At 63.1% G+C, this 17,854-nt stretch overlaps 1 protein-coding gene across 1 annotated transcript in view; it reads right to left on the reverse strand.

The window, feature by feature from the left end:
- The window catches only part of CDH4 (cadherin 4), a 242,252-nt gene extending 226,564 nt beyond the window's left edge, over positions 1 to 15,688 (reverse strand). The window contains exons 1-2 of the mRNA XM_054573335.1: positions 15,632 to 15,688; positions 13,460 to 13,571 (exon numbers count right to left, since the gene is read on the reverse strand). Coding sequence (XP_054429310.1) covers positions 13,460 to 13,571; positions 15,632 to 15,688 — 169 coding nt within the window. The remainder of the gene's footprint in view (positions 1 to 13,459; positions 13,572 to 15,631) is intronic.
- Between the last annotated feature and the right edge of the window lie 2,166 nt (positions 15,689 to 17,854).

Here is a 17,854-nt window from a genome sequence, read left to right on the forward strand (position 1 = left end):
GCACAGGAGCTTTTCAGGGTTTGAGCCAGACCCCGACCCTGCAGGCTGCGGCCTCACCTGGAAGGTGCCGGAGCCTAGGCCCGTGACCCCATGCGAGCCCCAAGGGGGCCGTGTCCCGCTCACAGGAAACCAGACGGCCAGGTCCCCGGCCCTTCCGCGGCGCTGACTCTGCCCGGCTGGACATGAGGGGCGCCACGTAAAAGGACTCGGCGTCACACAGCGGGAGATGCCAGACCGAAGGGGCACCGAGAAGTGGACCCACTGCGTGCGATTGCTTCCCCTGAGCACACAGGCACGGCTCTGCCCCTCAAATGTGTGCCCCAAGGGATGGTGCCCGAAACGGGGGGAGAGGAGGAGGGAGGCCCTTCTCCCCCGGCCCCTGCTTTGTCCCAGAACCCCTGTGTGCTGGAGCTCCGATCTGCACAGCGGCGACACCCCCATTCTAGCTTCAGCAGCTGCAAGGAAAGTCTGACTGCCACGTACTTATTTATTTAATCCTCACCCGAGGATATGTTGATTTCAGAGAGAGGAAGAGGGAGAAAGGGCGGGGGAGAGGGAGGCAAGAGAGAAACATCAATCGGTGATCCGTTGCATCCTGACTGGGGATCGAGCCTGCAGCCTAGGTCTGCGTCCTGACGGGGGGTCAAACCCGCAATGTTTTGGTGCTCAAGATGACACGCCAACCAACAGAGCCACTGGGTCCGGGCACTGGCACCATAGTAAAAAATCAGGGATTTTTGGAGAATACGAGGCTCATAGAGTTTCAAGGGCAACTACCCACCCCGGGGGGCACATCAGACGCCCAAGTACAGCTCAGGTGTGTTGAGGTGGACACGTCTCCTGCATAAGCGTGTGCCTGCGATCGCCAGGACTTGGGAGCCTGGCTACTCGTGACACATGTAAATCACAAAGACTCCCGAGCAACACTGCCACCCGCTGAAGGTGCCCCCGCCTCCTCTTGAAGGAGCTGTCGTCACTCAACCGGGAGGGAAAGGATACGGAAGCTCCCACTCCGCCCCTCCCCCCCACCTTCAAAGGATCCTAGACTTCAAAGTGGATTTCAAAGGCCCCTGCATTTTTGGCAGCATGACATTTCATGTCTTATACGCTACTTTTATTAGCCAGGGTTGTAGAAAATTGACGTTTACCAGCCATTAACCTTTCAAGCATGTAACTCTATTTTTCCCCCCATCTGCAAGGATACCTTACGTTTCTCCGCGGATCACTCCTCGAGCTGCCCCGCTCCTTTAAGAAAAAAACATCGCTGGGAAGACGCTCTCTTCTCAGGAAAACACAAGTTCTATAATTTTACGGACTTTTGATCACAATTTTATAGCCTTCAGCCTTTTGCCGCTCTTCTGTTTTTATCTTAAAATATGAGAACGACATAAGACAAGTTGTGTAATCCCTTCTTTGTCTCTGAGGGAAGGTGGGAGAGAAAAAGATAACTTAGAAAAAGTGGCCTCACACAGGGAGAAGGCGGCCGCGCGGCTACCTCGGGGTGACTTGCTCTCTAATGCCATCAAAACGTCACGCCGCTGGCGTTCAGTGGGCTAGGACATAACCCAATCATGCCACTGGCCATTAATAAGTCATGATGCTGAGAACTGATGTACCCCAGCGGCCGCTCTCCCCATGAGCCTGCGGGGCCTTAAACAAGTCACTCCATAATTTATTCATCCAATTTTAAAACACACCTTTTGCCAAAAGGTCTCTGGCCACACATAAGAATGTAAAGACCAAGAGGATAATAAAGTCCCCAAACAAAATCATAAAAACCCATCGCATCGAGCCGCCGTCCGCTGGAAAGTGACCATCTCAAAGGCTGGCTCGCCACGTCCGGCGGGCCAGGCTCCGGACGGGGGAGTCTGGGGTTGGTTGTCCATGGAGAACGGGGGCGGGTGGCCAGGGGAGGAGCCCCCGGCTCTGGGCGACCCTGCCGCACACCAGGAGCACGGCGTTTTCTCGGAGGGTCGGCTTCCTGCTGATGCCTGGCTCTCAGGCCACGTTCCGAAGCCTCAAGTGAGGAGACAGGAAGGGCAGGGTCCCCGCTGAGCCGGCCTGCTGTATACATGGCAGAAAACAGCGACAGTGAGGATGGGCCAGCCCCGGCGCTGGGCGTTCCGGGGACCGGGCACGCGTCCCGCTCGGCTCACAGGACCCCACCCCCGGCGCCCCTGTGTCTCACCCCCTCCTGTGGGAGGTGCCGCTGGAGATCACACAGGTAAGGACATGTGCCCGGTGCCACAGAAGCCGATCAGACCCTGGATGCCTGGAGGTGCCCGGTCTCCGGTGGGGGGATCGGGGCTCCGGGGACAGACGGGGAGGGTGGAGGGCTGGCCTCAGGGGGCAGGCTGCCCGCATAACCTGGGGCTCCTCCAGGACAGGCTGCGGGAGCTTGAACGGGTGGCCCCTGACTCTCTGCGCATCAGCATCCCCTGCTTGGTAAGAGGCGGCTGAGAACGCGCCGACTGCATGGGGTGGTCGTGCGGCTGAGTCCGCTGGCCTGGGGGGCGCCTGGTGCAGGGCGCAGCGCACGCGGGCCGCAGGGATGGGCGCCATGGGTGCTGCGGCCTGGAGGGGCTTCCCGTGCGGGACTCTGGTGCCCCGCCCAGCGGCTGCACGGAGCAGCTTCCCCCAGAGGTCACTCAGAGGAGGCCGTCACGCCCCTCCAACGAGGGAGCCAAGGCCCTCTGCAAACATCTCGCTGAAGGACAAAAGGAACGGGCAAGGGTGTCCTTTCAAGTCCTCGCTGCGCCGTGCAGACCAGCCTGAGCATTAGGACAAGCCCGACACTGTTTACCTGGCAGGTTCCAAGGACAGAGCCCGTCCCCTCCGCTCCCCCCGCCTGGAGAGGCGTCAGAGGCAGCCCGGGGCCCAGCTGCAGGGGTGGGCGGGGCAGCCACGACCCTGCTCAGCTGGGCCCGTAGGACCTGCAGCCCCGCAGCTGCCCACAGCTCCTGTCCACTGAACACCCAGGGGGCAGAGCAGCTTGTGGGTGTCATCAGGTACGTGGGAGGCCACCTGCAAAGAGCTGCAAAGAAGAGACAGGGACAGGGATGCCCCCTTGGCAACCGAGCTCTGCAGCTGCCTTGCCGAGCAAGCGAGCAAACCTGGGCTTGCCAGGGAGCCAAGCAGCCAGGCAGCAAAAGCGCGGCTGCCGGAGAACGAGGAACGCGACGCCCGGAGCCAGAGAGATGCCTTTTTGCGTTGGCACCATCAGGCGGTGCCGGGGAGGGAGAGGCATGTTCTTCCGCGAAGGCCTTGCAGCCTGGCGGCCATGGCCCCGTCCCCGGGCAGCGGCGCCCGCCGCCCACTCCCGACGCAGATCTTTGGATGAGCAGAACAGCCACTGTGGCTCCACGAGATACCACTGGAGCTTTAATCCTCGTTAAGACCCCCCTGACCGGGGACGATAACAAGAGCGGAAGCAGCGTGCCTCAGCCAGCGGCGCTCTGACGAGGCCCACGCGTCCCGCGCTCTGGACCATGAAACGCTGCATCGCTGCTCGGAGGGGCCTCGCTTTGCCAGGCCGGCAGCTGCAAAGCACAGCAGCGTTCTAGCTGCCACCAGAGTGGCATGGGAGCCCCGGTTCCCCCGCAGACACCCCTGTGGACGTCCCTGTCCCCCAGGAGGCGTGCCGGCCCTTAGAAGGCTGGAGCTGGGAATCCCGCAGCCCGTGACCTGCAGGCTCCCGCGAGCGTCGTATTAAACGGGCCGACGCCAGACCACGGCCCCAGGATTTCTGATGGGTGCGGGTGAGAGGCCTGGAGGCCGGAGTCTGAAGATCAAGGTCCCCCCGCCCCTCTCCAGGGCTCCAGGGGAGGCTCCTTCCTGCGTCTCCCAGCTCCTGGGGCCGTGGGGGTCCTCAGCTTGTGGCTGTTTCACCCCGGCCTCTGCCTCCGTCTCTCATGGTCTCTCCTCTGTGAATTCTCTTCTCTCTCTTACAGGGACACTCGTCACCAGACAGAGGGCCCACCCGGATACTCCAAGAGGATGTCATCTCGAGACCCTTAACCACACCTGCAAAGACCCTTCATTCTTCAAACAAGGTGGCAGTCGCGGCACTGAGTGGATGTGTCCGTAGGGGCTACTGTCCCGCCCACCACAGCAGGTTGGGGTGGGGCCCCAAGGGCCTGCTGTGGTTCCCCAGTTACGGGACCACGTTTGGTTAACTCCCCTACCCCCGCTTTGCAGCTAAGGAAGCTGAGCCCAGAGACGGCAGGGCCCCCAATTCAGACCCCTCCCAGGACCCCAGCCGGGCCAGCTCGCGCGCCCTGGGGCCTGCGCAGCAGAACCTGCCTGTGTGCTCAGCGCTCGGCAAGCCTATGCGGCAGGCCCCGCCCCGCTGCCCAGGCAGCTCCGCCTCCCTGGTGTCCAGACTTACGCCTGGGCAGCGAACACCAACACCACCCCCAACCCGACGTGTTTCCAAGTCAGGGGCCCACACCCGGGAAGGCGCGTGTCCTCCATCTCAGAGATGAAGACCGAGGTCCCTCTGGGCCAGGCACGGGGTCTGCACGCCCACCCAGGACTGCGACGGCACTGAACGGCGTCCCCAGTGGGCCGCGGGTGGACCTGGTCAGGCCCCAGTGCCCCTCCGGGGCGCCGCTGGCCTGGCGACACCCTTCCTCCTGCTGCCCGAGGACGTTTACCTGTCCCCGAAGGCTTACCTTAATCCCTGCTAAGTCCCCACACGCCGCTGCAGGAAAACAACAAAGCCGAGCAAGGCAAATTCCAACCTCAGGAGATCAGAGCTGCCGCCCCGCCCGGCCTGAGGCAGCTCGCCCATCAGTCTCCGGAGCCGTGGGGACACCGCGGCCGGAGCCGAGCACAGACCAGACCGGCGGCCGGGCGGGGCTGCTGGGACGAGGCCCAGGGCCAGGGCACAGGAGGGCGGGGCGGGGCCGAGGGCTGGAGCTGGGATTCACAAGGGCCTCCCCTGCTCCTGGGTCCCTCAATCACCGGGCCTCAGTTTCCCCCACAGGGAAGCGGGGGTGCCAGCACGAGTCGCTGAGGGGCCTCGGGGATTGAGCAAAGAACGCAGCTCAGGGCCCCCACAGAGCACGGAGCCAGGGAGGCCCCAGCATCACACAGGCGAGCAGAGGCGCAAGGCGCCCGCCGCCTGGCCCCCAAACCGCTGCGGGGGGTGGGGATCCAGCTAAGGGCCTTGAGGCAGGAGACGAGGGATCCTGGGCTAAACAGGTGGGCCCAGCGTCACCTTGGGGTCCTTCCACGTGAGCAGAAGGGAGAGTCCCAGAGAGGGACATGAGTGTGGGACAAAGGCACAGAGCCAGGGAGCCGCGCCGGCCCGGCCTCCGGAGAGGGGGCCGCCGGCCAAGGACAGCGGCGCCTCCAGAAGCAGCCACAGGCGGGAAACGGCTCCCCCCGGACCCCCGGGAGGGGCCGGCCTGACCACACCTTGGTTTTCGCCCCGGGGGCCCCTGTCGGGCTTCCCACGTCCGCCACAGCGGGATGAGAATTTGTGTCGTTGCAGCTGCTCCGTCCGCAGTCACCTGCGCTGCGCTGAGGAACGAGACGACCCACCATCCCGGCAGCCTCCGCCCTGGGGAAGGCAGGGTGGGGCGCGGCTATTCACACAGACCTCATATGGGCGGGGGGGGGGGGGGGGGGGGGAGCCCTGTGCCCCGGGGGGGGGGGGGGGGGGCTTTGGGCCGCGCATTGAACGAAGGTGCACGTCAGCGTAGGGCAAGTCCTCAAAAATACCAGCTTGACCCAGATGGAGGCTGAAGGGAAAGGACCTTTGGTGCCACACACTGGTCCGGGATGAGTACCTGAAGTTTGTTGTGTTTTGTTCTTTTTTGTTTAAAAAGGGGCGGGGGAGGGAGCCAGCCTAAGACAGCCTGGTACCGGAGGCCACCATGAGATGGCAGCCTAGAGCCCAGGTAAAAAGTCACCGCAATTTGGAGCCTTTTGAGGAAGAGCAAATGATTTTACCAGCCCAGCTTCCAACACACCACGGTCCCCCATTGAGGATGAAAAGAACAAGCAAGTGCCACGAGGTTTTGCAAGAACACGCGTGGGAGAACTTCATCCCTCTCGACGGAAGGAGACTCGCTCCGCTCGCGGTATTTTTTAGAGCGGAATTCACGGGAAGTAAAAATCACTCCTTCAAAAAACCAGAGGAGGTACATTCTTTGAAAAAACAAGCGCGTGCTTGCTCACGCGCTCTCAGGTTATGATTGGTTCTGGTATCTATTTTAAAAAAGAAAAAGAGAAAGAGAAAGAAAGACCTAGAAACCTAGATCAGAGGCCCCTGCAAGCACCCAAGACCCCAAACCGAGGCAGAAAGGACCTCCTGCAGACAGAGGGCGATCTCACACGTACCCCCCTCCGCCCCCAAGATACGGGGCGGGGGGCGGCCTCCTTCCGACTGGACTCGCCCGCTTTCCTCATGATCCCTAATCAGGAGCCTTGTTCCTGTCCCCAGTGCTTCAAGCCACAACGGGAGGAATTCGTGACGATGGTTCTGTCGTCGTCACGAAGTCCTATGTCCGGCTCCCATGTTCCAGGTTTCCAGAACCGTCTGGACGGCTCGGCGGGGCTGCTCCCTGCCGCTCGCCCAGCGCCGGTGGAGCCTGAGGTCCTTGCCCAGGGAGCGCCCGCCACGCTCCCAGGATCGGAGCTCCTGTTGGCGTCGAGGAATCCGGCTTCTCTAATCCCAGGGCCGGTGCTGCAAGGGCAAGGCGCCCACCGAGTCTGGAGCCGCTCCCGACGGGCCCACACCCGTCTGGGACGGCTGTGAGGCCCCTCCCGATGATCCCCGGGGCCCGTCCGTCCGTGGCTCACGTCCGGGATGAGGGACTCCCAGCGCGTCTGAAGGCTGATCACTGCTGAATGCAGAGCGGGCCCCCTGCACGTTAGAGGGAGCCTATGGGTGAGCAAGTTGTGTGCCCTCGCTAAAACGTTACCTCCCTGGAAAGGCTTCCGTGAAGGTGACAGAGGACGCCGTGGGCGGAGGGCTGGCGCACAGCCCGGCCGGGGTTCTGTTACTACGTCATAATCACTCAACGCCGCCTATCCTCTCATCTGAAGGTGCCACCAAAACACCTAGTTCTGAAATGCAACGCTTTTTTTCTTTTTTTTAAATTTACTTATTACGTTTGGACCTTTAAGGAACATATACCATTCGATATGCCACTAGTTAGTAAAAACACACTCCAGTTTGGGGGAAGCGTCCACGCCACACACCGTCTCGCTCCTGGCCCCTGAGACGTGACGAAGGTCATCAGAAAGGCAGGCCCTGACCTGGGGGGCCCCAGGCCTGGAGGTCTGGGGTGGTTCGATGGTGGTGAGGCAATTTCAGGTGGTGGAACTTAATTCTCAGCTGTTTTTCTTCTAGAACGGTCCAAATCATTGTGAAGTTACATACTCCCTTGCAAGAGTATTCCATTCCTTCAGCTTTGGGATCTATCCTGTCTTTGGAAATCTTGATTAAAAAAGTAACTTTTTTTTCTGCTCAGTAAGGACGAGTACATCCCCAACATCAATTATAACAAAAAGTAGGATAGCGCATACATGCCACGTGCACTTTAATGACTATTTCATAAGCCAGGCACTCTCTGCGGAGACTGTTTCTCAGTCCATACAAGCCACGTGTGGTTGTAGGTACGCTCAACACTTTAACATAACTTTCGGTTATCTGACATTGATTACAAATAAAAAAGGGTGAGGGAACAAACATATACAGGCTTGTGTTCTCAGGAAGCTACTCTTTGTGGCGGTCAGCAGGAAAGGGGACTTTCGGGGCGCGTTGATGGGACTGAGACGGTTTGGGTCCATGGCTCGGTAGGCGCCCCAGCGCAGGGCTGCATTTCAGGGCAGCGTGCGCAGCCTCCAAGTGCACTTCTCTAAGAGAGGGGGGCACTTTCTTAATTGATTTAAATGCCGAGGCCGTCAGCAGGCGAGGGCTCGAAAGGAGACCTGAGGAAGAGAACCAGCGTCACGACCGCATAAGGGAGGGGGCCACACCACGCGGCCCACGATGCTCCCTGGTCCGAACGCCTCGGGTGATGCGACCAGGAGAAGAGAAATCTTAGAGCGCACACCACGCAGCACCGTTAAAACTCAGGAAACATCTCTTCGTTCACGGAAGGACTTAGAATGCATAAAACAAGGCAACGTTTATCCTTCTTTCTCACCTTCTGCTACGGGGTCGGCCCCTCCCTCTGCCCCCCCCACCCGGGAGCAGACGTGCCTTCCTCGCTGCTCTGTCGATGTCCAGAGGTTTCTGCGAGGTGCACCTCCTTGGTCTCCGTGGGGACGCTTCCGTCCCCTTTCTCGTCTTCGCCTCTTCAGCCGCGTGTCCTTCCCCAGGAGCGATGCCGCTCTGACCGCGCTGCGCTTGCCCGGCCGCCGCCACTGCCACCGCCGGTTCCTCCTGCCGCCTGCGAGCCTGCTTCTCCGCCTGTGCCATGTCAGCTGCGACTGTCTCCACATTCACTTCTGTTTTCAAACCACACAACCTTTTAAGTTCATTGTTAAATGAATTTGTGCTCTTGCCCTGGCTGGTCGGGCTCCGTGGACTGAGCGCCGGCCCGAGAACCAAAGGGTTGCGGCTCGATCCCCAGTCAGGGCACAGGCCTGGGTTGCGGGCCAGGTCCCCAGTGGAGGGCGCACGAGAGGCAACCACACATGGGTGTTTCTCTCCCTCCCTTCCCCTCTCTAAACATAAATAAAATCTTTATAAAAAATGAATCTGTGCTTTCCAGGAATTTCCTTTCCTTTCCCTGGCGTTGCTCCTCTATTTGAAGAAGTTCAGCTTCTAGTTTTCGCTGATAAACCATGAAGGACTGGACGTGTCGTTTGAGGACTGCATCCTAGCTGCTGTGACAACCGCCCGGACGTCTGGCACCGCCCTCTCACCGAGGACTTCACTGACGAGGCGCTGGCTTCTCCGTGAGCGGGCGGTGGCTGCGTGTCTCCCTGGTAAGCCATCGTCATAATCACCTGGACGGTCAGCGGGCCGGGCGCTCGCCTACGGCTCCTTTGTCCGGGCGTGGCCGCCCCCGTTGACTCTCTGCCTCTAAAGCAGCTTCTGCACGACCCTCTGCACGTACGTGAGCAAGGTAGGCGGGGGGCTACGGTGGGCCTCATCGATGCGTTGCGCTCTGTCTTTCCTGCTTTGTATTTGCTTAAATGTCCTGGTTTTTCATCAGCGAGATCTTGCTCCGTGCCGCCGACGGTCTTGCCAGCCCCCCAGCACGGCGGGTCGGGGTCGCCGACAAGGTCTGGTTGGCAGGGAAGAGGGAGAGAATGGGCGCTGGATGGCACCGTGCCGGGTCTGTCATTCTGACGCCACGTGGCTGGCTTGTCGTCAGCATCATTACCTGAACGTTCCCGGCAGCTCCCGCTCCTCTGCACGTGACGGCGGCTCAGAAACATTACGGAGCCAGTGTGTCCGGCTCCGTCGTTGCTTCCTCTCACGATCCTGGCCGCTCACCTGCACCCTGGCCGCGCACCCGCACCCCGCACGTCGCGCCTGATGCTGGGTCTTGGGTGCAGGTGCGATAGGACTCTCTTCGCTCTTGCCTGTGCGTCTGGTGATACCTTCCGCCCTGGAGGAGTTATCTGTCCACACGGACGTGGGTCCACTCACACTGCACGGCACACAGGCCGTTTCCCACACGCTTGTAACGGCACGTCCGTGCTAATTCTGGCCATGGCTGTTGCACACCCGGACGCCTGCTCTTGCGGCCCTCCCACTCTCTGTCTTGTTATGCAAACAAGCCATTCATTCAACAAGGCACTGCCTGTCCCCTCTGCCTCAGGAAGGGTCCTGGGACCCAGGGAAACCTTATTGGCAGGCACTGCATCCATTCCTCCTGTCCTCCTTCCTAAAACAGAATCCCAGTTTGACCAGGTGATGGCTCATAATAGGTCGAAGCCTCACGGGACAACCCAACTCTCTGCTTCCCAGCCTCCCAGCCCTTGCAGCTGAGCACGACATGTGACCTAGTTCTAGCCAATGAGAACTTGTGCAAGGGCTCTGAGAAAGTAAGTTCCCGATGCAGGAGAGAGATGCATATGCTGCTACCACTCCTTCCTTTTTCCTGCTCCGAACTCAAATGCAATGTCTGGAGCCACAGCACCCAGTTTGCAATGATGAGGCAATAAAGTAACAAACTGAAGGTGGTGGAATGCTACCAGCAGATATTAGGCACACGGAGGTGCCACAGATCTGCTGCTCCTCTTCACTCTTACGTGAGAAAAATTACTTGTTTAAGATTCTGTCAGTTGGGTTTTATCCTCTTGGCCGGGAACATTCCAAAATGACCTCAGGGGTAAACCGGAGCAAGAGGGCTGCTGTCCTCATGCACCTTACGGTTTACGTGAGAGAGGTGCTTACCCAGGTGATATAAGTTGTCCAAGGAGGAGGCAGAGTGTGGTGTGATGGTCACAGGATGGTCCCCAACTGGCGGGGGCATGGGACAGGGAAGGCTCTTCTGAGGAAGCCTCAGAAACAGAGCCCACCTCCCTGCAGTGTTTCAGCTCACCGCACCCACTCTCCTGGGGCAATGTCCAGGCCCCACCCCCTCCTGCGACCAGCAGATAAGATGTCGGCTCACCTGTTACCCTTTCTCCGGGAGCCTGGGGAGACAGGGCAGCCGCCTCCTGCATTCCCACGATGCCCCCAGGCACGGCCCATCCCTGCCGGGGTGCCGCTGGGAAGCTGGTCTGGCGTCTCCCGGAACCCTGCCCCCCAGAGAGAGCGCCCTGCAGGCCGCCAGCCCAGCCGCGGCCTCTGCCGGGCTGACGGTTAATTATTAACACAGCACGGAAACGGACACCGGCTCACAGCCGCCGGACAGCACCGGCCCAGAGAAAGGGCCGTTCTGGCCTAAGGACAACGACTGAGCCACCGGCTCAGACAGGACCAGGCCCCAGTGATCGCGGCTGTAAGTGGATGATCATGAAAACAAAGCTACCGCGCGGGCACGTATGCAGCTGTGTCCAAAGGCGCACCAGCCAAAGCAGAGACTCGGGGGACGCGGGCACACTGGGGATCCACTAACCGGCGCCTCGCGCGGCTGTGCAGCGGCAGATCTGCTGTGCAAAAGGTCCGCGAGACCGTCGTGTCTGCCCCCTACCGGGGAAAACTATCTTAAGCCTAATTAGCATGAAATGTTTAGAATGCAAATGCTTTTCATTAAGACATAAAGCAAAATGCCACGACATTTCTCCCATCCATTCAACGTAAGTACGTTAACGACTGTGTAACAAGCCGCCCTCTGGAATCCGGACGTCTGGGGTCGCCGGGCGGCTGGCCCAGGCCTAGGGCGGGCCGCCGGGCGGCCGCTCCCAGCTGACAGCGTGCCCATCGGAACGGCCACCATGTGACGTGCGCTTGTCAAAGAACGGCTAGGCTCTCTCCGCTGGAATACCGCAGTTAGAAGTTGTCGCTGCCTACTCGACTTGATTCCCACCGGAATTAAACAAATCTCACACCTTGTGTTTATTTTTGACACGCGCACGTCTACTGCGCTCTTGTAGTTTGCAAAGTTTCCACGCAAGTCGAGAAATTTTTATCGGCCCTGGTTTGAGAGTAGGTCAGCTTTCGCCTCCATACTTGCGACACTGCTTCTGAGATGAACGAGCTCGCTTTGTCCCCGGGGTCCTCCACCTTAAGAGGGGCCACAGGACGAGAATGGGGGGCGGTCCCACGAGGTGCAGGGGAAGAAGTGGGACTCCGGCCCCCGGGGGAGGGCGCCCCGCAGACTCCTGGTTCCCGGGACCCCCTCAGCAGCTCTCCTCTCAGCCCAGGCGGGGCCCCGCCTCCTCTCGCTGATAAGCAGGTGCTTAGAAAATGAGTCTCAAGTCCCCAGATCCTGGGAGCCGGTCCAAGGTCTCCCATAATGACGGGCTCTTCCTCAGCCCCCACCAGGCGAACACTACCTGGACGTGGGGGACTGGCCAACACGCGGCCCGTGACTGAAGCTCCCCTACCCACCGGCCAAGAGCTGCGGCCACCAGGACAGCGAGGACGCCCTTGCTCAAAATCTCACACTTTATTGTAGAAACGACAAGAATCTGTCATTCTCTCCCGTAGTGGGGAGCACCTGTCATAACTAAAATAGAGGCAGTTCTTCTGGAATTCCTCAGTAACACAGACACGCTCGCACCATTTCCTGTTCGGCTCGTACCTGGGGAGGCTCGGGGACGCTGGCTGCAGGACACGCGATTGGGGCCACCTCCGCCGCGTTTCCTGCTACAGCGCACTGAGCCCCAGAAGAGCGCCCGGGCGGTCCCCACAGGCGCACGGGGATGTGCCGCAACCCCCGCGACCCTGCAGGCTGCTCGCCTCTCAGCGCTACAACCACACGACGGGCCGTGCCACAGCGGCTCCCGAAAGCCCCGGCCACACACGCCTCCTCATCAGCATGTCCACCCCTTCCGGGTGCACCGCCTGGGGATGTGCATTCTTTATTGCTTTTTGTCTGTCTGTCTGGTCCTCAGTGAAAGATTCGAGAGCGCCATACCCTGGCTGCAGCAGTCAACTCAGGCGATGACCGATAAGAAGAGCTAGAATCGGTGCAAAATAAAAGCCTTGACTCAGGTAGCGGGACCCCGCGAGTCAGCAGGCTCTACCTCCCCGGAGGACCCGGAGACTCACCTGCTCGCCGGGGCGGGCTGTCAGCGCCCGGGGAAAATCCCGCCCTCCGCGCCTGCAACGCTCACCCGGAGCCGAGGCCTGAGGACCCTCAGTCCTGAGGATCACGCTTCATCTCAAGCTTGCTCCCTCCACCCCTTTGCAAGCAGCGCAAAGCCCCTCCCGGGGAACTGAAGCGAGGAGGGAAGGCCGGCCGAGGGTAAACCCCAGGGTAGGAAGAGCTGATTAACCTCCTCTCTCACGCAAATGTAAAGTTTAATCAGTTTGTCCTGAAAGGCAAACAGATCAATACGCACACTGATCTGCTGTCCCGTGAGCTGCGGTGGGGCCTCTGACGGCGGGTCCCGCGTGTACGGGATCCCGCAGTGCCCGGGACACTCCCTGGCGGCTCCCTCCTGTGCCTACGCGTTGCTGGGGGGGCAGCCAGAGGGGCGAGCACCGCAGTTGCAGACAGAACATCCGTGGGCTTAGCTACCCCCTTTCCCACAACACCGATTGCTTTACCGCGCATCGCAGACCGAGCGTAATTCAAGACCCCGGAATTTCATACATAAAAATACCTAGGAAGAGAGTCCCCCTCTGCACACTACTTGGGTGACGCCGCTGCGTCCGAGTTCCAGCTGGCGGCCCGGGAAATGGTTTCTCTCACTCTGGGCAACAACGAACTGTTCACCTGCGACTGGAAGGCCTTCCCCGTGGCCCCGGCCGCAGCTCGCTGACCTTGAGCAAAGAGCGGGCCTCCGGGGGCCCGGCCCTGCCCTTCTCCATCCAAACGTTCCCCAGTGCCGAGCAAGGTGAGGGCTTCCTCCCTGCCCAGGCCCACCCTACCTTTGAGGAGCTTCTCTCCTTCCAGAAGATTCTGGGAGATTAATGCTGTGTAACCTTCCTCGGAGAATCCAGCCTCGCAGGTCTCCCTGGCTGTAAGATCCCCACCACGGGCCTGAGAAAGGAGAAGGAGAGGTTAGAGCAAACGTCAAGTTCACGGAAATCTACTCCAAGGGCCCGCGGGGGGCACGGCTCAGCTCCCACGGGCAGACCTGGGGGCACCTCCGCGTCCACCAGGCGAGGAGCGGCGTTGGCCAGGGGCTAGGGCACGGCAGGGTGGGCGGGCCTGTCCCTGCCCTGCAGCACCTGGAGGGGTGAAAGCGTGAGTGTCCAGGGGGCAGCAGGCCTGAGCCAGACGTTGGCCAGTGACGGCCGAGAGCGGGAGGCCGGGAGCAGCAGTGCCCAGCCGCCCTCCTTCGCTGCGATGCCCCCGCTGCGGGTGAGGTGGGCCCGTGGGCTTGCCCACCAGGGAGCGCGGTGGGTGGGGAACAAGAGAGGCGGTTCTCCAGGACTTGGCTCAGAGGGACCCGCGGAGGCCGGGGCCACAGGTAGGAGGGTGTCCCCCTCCAGTGTGCTCCGCCCTCCCCCTACTTTCTCTGCTGCAGGTCCGCCTCCGGAGCCCCGATGCTGCCAGGCAGGGAGAGAGCGCTCCCCCGACTGACAGGGAAGGGTGGGTGGGTGCCCTGTGCTCTTCGCAGCGCCCGGGCTTTCCTGCCCAGTGGGAGGTGGCCTAGAGCCCAGCGCAGGCAGGCGGCACAGTGGCAGGAGGAGGGCCCCTCCCAGGCGGGGGAGTGGGAGCCGCAGGTCAAGCGCGGGGCTGGGGGTGGAGGGAGAAACAGCCACAGGGAAGCCAGGCGGCCCGCCAGTCGGGCCGGGGCGGGCAGCAGGGGCGAAGCCCGCACCCCGCAGTGGGCGCCTTTGCTGGCCGCCCATCAGAACGCGCCTCCCGCGCCGCGGCCCCCTCCTCCGCCAGCACCCGCCCCGGCCCGAGGCTGCCCCGGCCCCGGCTCCCGCCGGCGCGGACGCGGGCGCCCCCAACCCAGAAGCAGCAGGGAGGGAGAGAGCGCGGGGTCGGGTCGTTCTTTGGGAAAAGCCCGGCACCGCGGCTCGATCCTCGGGCACAAAGCTCCACGGAGACAGGAGCCGGGGAGGCGCACTCGCCCAGGAAAGTTTGGAGCCGCCCCCGGCGAGTGCCGAGCGCACCCCGTGCCCGCAGCCGCGGAGCGGCCTGGCCGCTGGCGCTGGTTTATTTCCGAGGTTACAGCGCGCGGCCCAGGAGAAGCAGCGAGGCCGAGCGGCCACGAGAGGGGGTTCCTGCAACTCCCTCGGCCCCTCCGCCTCCCACCGGGGCGCCCCGGGCGCAGCCCGCACGCCGCCCCCCGGGCCGTGCCCCCCGCAGGCGCGGAGCTGGACTGGGGATCCGGGCTCGGGCTCCGAGGGAAGAAGGAGAGCGCCAGGACCGCGCTCCGCGGACACCCTCGCTCTGCGGCCGCCCGGCGCCGGGCTCCACGGCTCCGCTCCGAGCTGCGAGGGCCCCTCCGGCGTCCCCCGCGCCGCGAGGACTCGGCGGCGAGGCTGTCCCGCGGTCCCCATCGCCGCCCACCCCCAGCGACGGTCCTTGCCGGCCCCCAGAAAACCTAGGCGGGGCCGCGCCGCGAGCCCCGCAGCCCCGCCAGGGGTGGCCAGACCGGGTGCCCCACGCACCCCCACGCCCGGCCCGCTGTCACCAGGTCCCCGCGCCCGCAGCCCCGGCCCGGCTGTGCGCAACAACTCTGGAGGCACGCGGCTCGTGGGCGATGGAGGGCGCGCCGACTCCGCCAGCGGGCAGCCTGCCCCGGCGCGGGCGAGCCGAGCCCCGGGCAGCGGCCGCGGACCTGGGGCAGCCGAGCGATGCTCCGCGGGTCTGCTTCGGGCACAGCTCCCTCTGGCTCCTACCCACCCGGCCGGCTACCCACTCCCGCACCGCCGCTCCCCGCTGCCTCGGCGGCTCCGCGCTCCTGCCCACCGCAGGCGGCTTCGCGGGGCGCGGGAGCCGGCTGGATGCAGCGGGGCGCGCGGCGAGGGCCGGGCAAGCCCGGGAGAGCCTCTCCGGGCGTGTGCGCGCCCCGCCGGCTCCGGGGACGACCCCGCGCGGCTCGGGCTTCTGAGCAGCCGGGGCGGGAGGCGGCAACTTACCCGAAGCGCGCCGGAGAGCGAAAGCAGCACCAGCAGCACGCCGGAGCCCGCGGTCATCTTCCCCGCTGCGTCGCGTCCCGGCGCCCGCCCGCCCGGAACCCGGAGCCCGGAGCCCGCTCCTCGCCGCCGCCGCGATCGCGCCGCTCCGCGGGCCCCGCACCTCCAGCCCCGCGGCGGCGCGCTCCTTCGGGCCGGTGCGTCCGCCGGCCTCCCAGCCGCCCGCGCCTCTGTTCCGCGCGCTCCGAACCGCAGGTGAAGCCGCGCGGTCGCCCCGCCGAGGCCCCGCCCGCCGCCCGGCCCCTTGCGCTCGCCGGCCTGACGCGGGCCTTAAAGGCGCCGCGCCCCCTGCGCCGCGCCCGCACCTCGCCTCTGCACCCGCACCGCGCGGCCGGGCAAGGGCAGGGCGTCTGGAGCCCGAGCCCGCGTTAGCCGAAGGGGCCTCGGACGCCCCGTTTACAAGGAAAAGTGTGTGCGTGTGTGTGTGTGTGCACGCGCGCGCGGGGGGTGGGGTACTGGTGGGGGGAATAGGGGCGCGGAGATCGAAGAAGGCACGGGGATTCCCCCCCACGCCCCGGACACCCCTTCTGGATGGGGAGCCCCTGCTGCCGGCGCCCAGCTTTCCCTCAGGGGCCACGGTGGGAGCGGACACTCTGATGTGACCTGTATTTTTCAGGCGCCTTCTCACCGACTCCCGGGAGGCAGCCCCCCCTCGGGCCAGGCACCCACGTTTAGCCAAGAGGGGACCCAGGCTGTGTTCAGGCCCCCAGGCTGTGCTGACCCTCCAGGGCCCTGCAAGGACCCCGTCCCAGCCCTGCTGGCCGCGGCCTCGAGGGCCCGGGAAGGGACCGATTCCTATTGGTGCAACAGACGCACTGTTAGGCCTGAGAAGCCAAGGAAGAAATTAGACACCCCCGGAAAGGACAGGGAAGGAAGGGACTCTGGCAGGCGGGCGGGCGGGCGGAAGCGCGGTCAGGGCGGCTGCACCGGCAGGACCAGGGTCTCTGCCCCCGTGACTCCAGACCTGGGGATCCTTCTTTCAATGGATCACCAAGCGAAAAACAGGCACAGCTTGGGAAGTGAGAGGATGCCTCTGCGAGCTTCCTTTCAGCTGGGAGATGTAAAGGAAAGTGGCTTTGTTTGCTCAGATGGTTCACAATTTCTTTGTCTTGGTTTGGGGGAGCTCTGTGCCCAGGATGCACGAGTTCTGGTTTCAGGACTACACTGCAAAGGAGGGGCAAGAGGAAAGAGGGGAACTGTTCAACTCCAAGGTCACTGCTGAGCTCTAAGGTCAGGGTGAGCTTCGGCAAGAGGGCCCAAAAGCTGCAGACAGAATGGCCCCTCCTCCTCCCCCCAGAACTCACAGGCCGGGACGGTGTGGCCTGCTGGTCAGCGCGCGGTGGGCCCGCCTTCCAGTAATCAGACGTGCGGTGGCTCAAGAGGCGCAGGGGGAGCTCTCGGCCCAAGAGGAGGGGTCACATTAGTGTCTTCTCGCCCATAACTGCGCAACTAGTCAACACGCCTGCCTCACGTCGCCCCGAATCGCCTCCGTTCCCCGCACGGAGGTGGGACACGCAGCAGGTTACCCATTTCCCAGGCCGAATGCGCTGGGTGCGTCCTGTTCGGACTCATGCCCAGAGGGGCTTTGTGGGCGAATCCATCTGAAACCCCACCAGGGGGGACCTCCGCGCCGAACCACAGGCGCCCCGCTCCGGATGGCCTCCTCTGCTTGCCTGTGTGCGGGGGCGTCGTCCCCCACCGCAGGGAGAGCTCACCCAGGCTCCCCACGGGCGTCCGGAACGTCCCTCGCTGGAGCCGGCCTCCCTCTGTCTTCAGAGGTCTGAGCGGTGGGGCGAGGGCTTTGGGAGCAGACCCGTCCCAGGGCGCAGCGCGGGCTCTGCCGGGCTCCGTCCAGCTGATCGAGTGCCAGTTGGGAGAGAGAGAGAAATCGGGGTTGAGTGGGACCCCGAGGCCCGAATGCCAGATGAAACACGTCTCCCGTTTCCTGTCTCCCGCCACTGCGCGCTCGGCGTCTTGGTGGCACTGGAAGGGCACAGCGGCTTCCAGGCTGGTAGGCACCCCCAGCACCATGCGGCCTCGGGCCAGGCCCAGGCCCAGGCTTTGGAGCCCACGCCTCAGAGTCCCCCGGACTCGGTAAGCGGGCACTGTGGTCACGCCCATCAGACAGGACGGGCCTGCGGCGGCTGCGGCGCTGCTGACGGGACG

This window comes from Pteronotus mesoamericanus, unplaced genomic scaffold, assembly GCF_021234165.1.
Source record: "Pteronotus mesoamericanus isolate MK-2021 breed Mesoamerican mustached bat unplaced genomic scaffold, CSHL_Meso_final contig_25, whole genome shotgun sequence".
NCBI classification, from domain to species: Eukaryota; Metazoa; Chordata; class Mammalia; order Chiroptera; family Mormoopidae; genus Pteronotus; species Pteronotus mesoamericanus.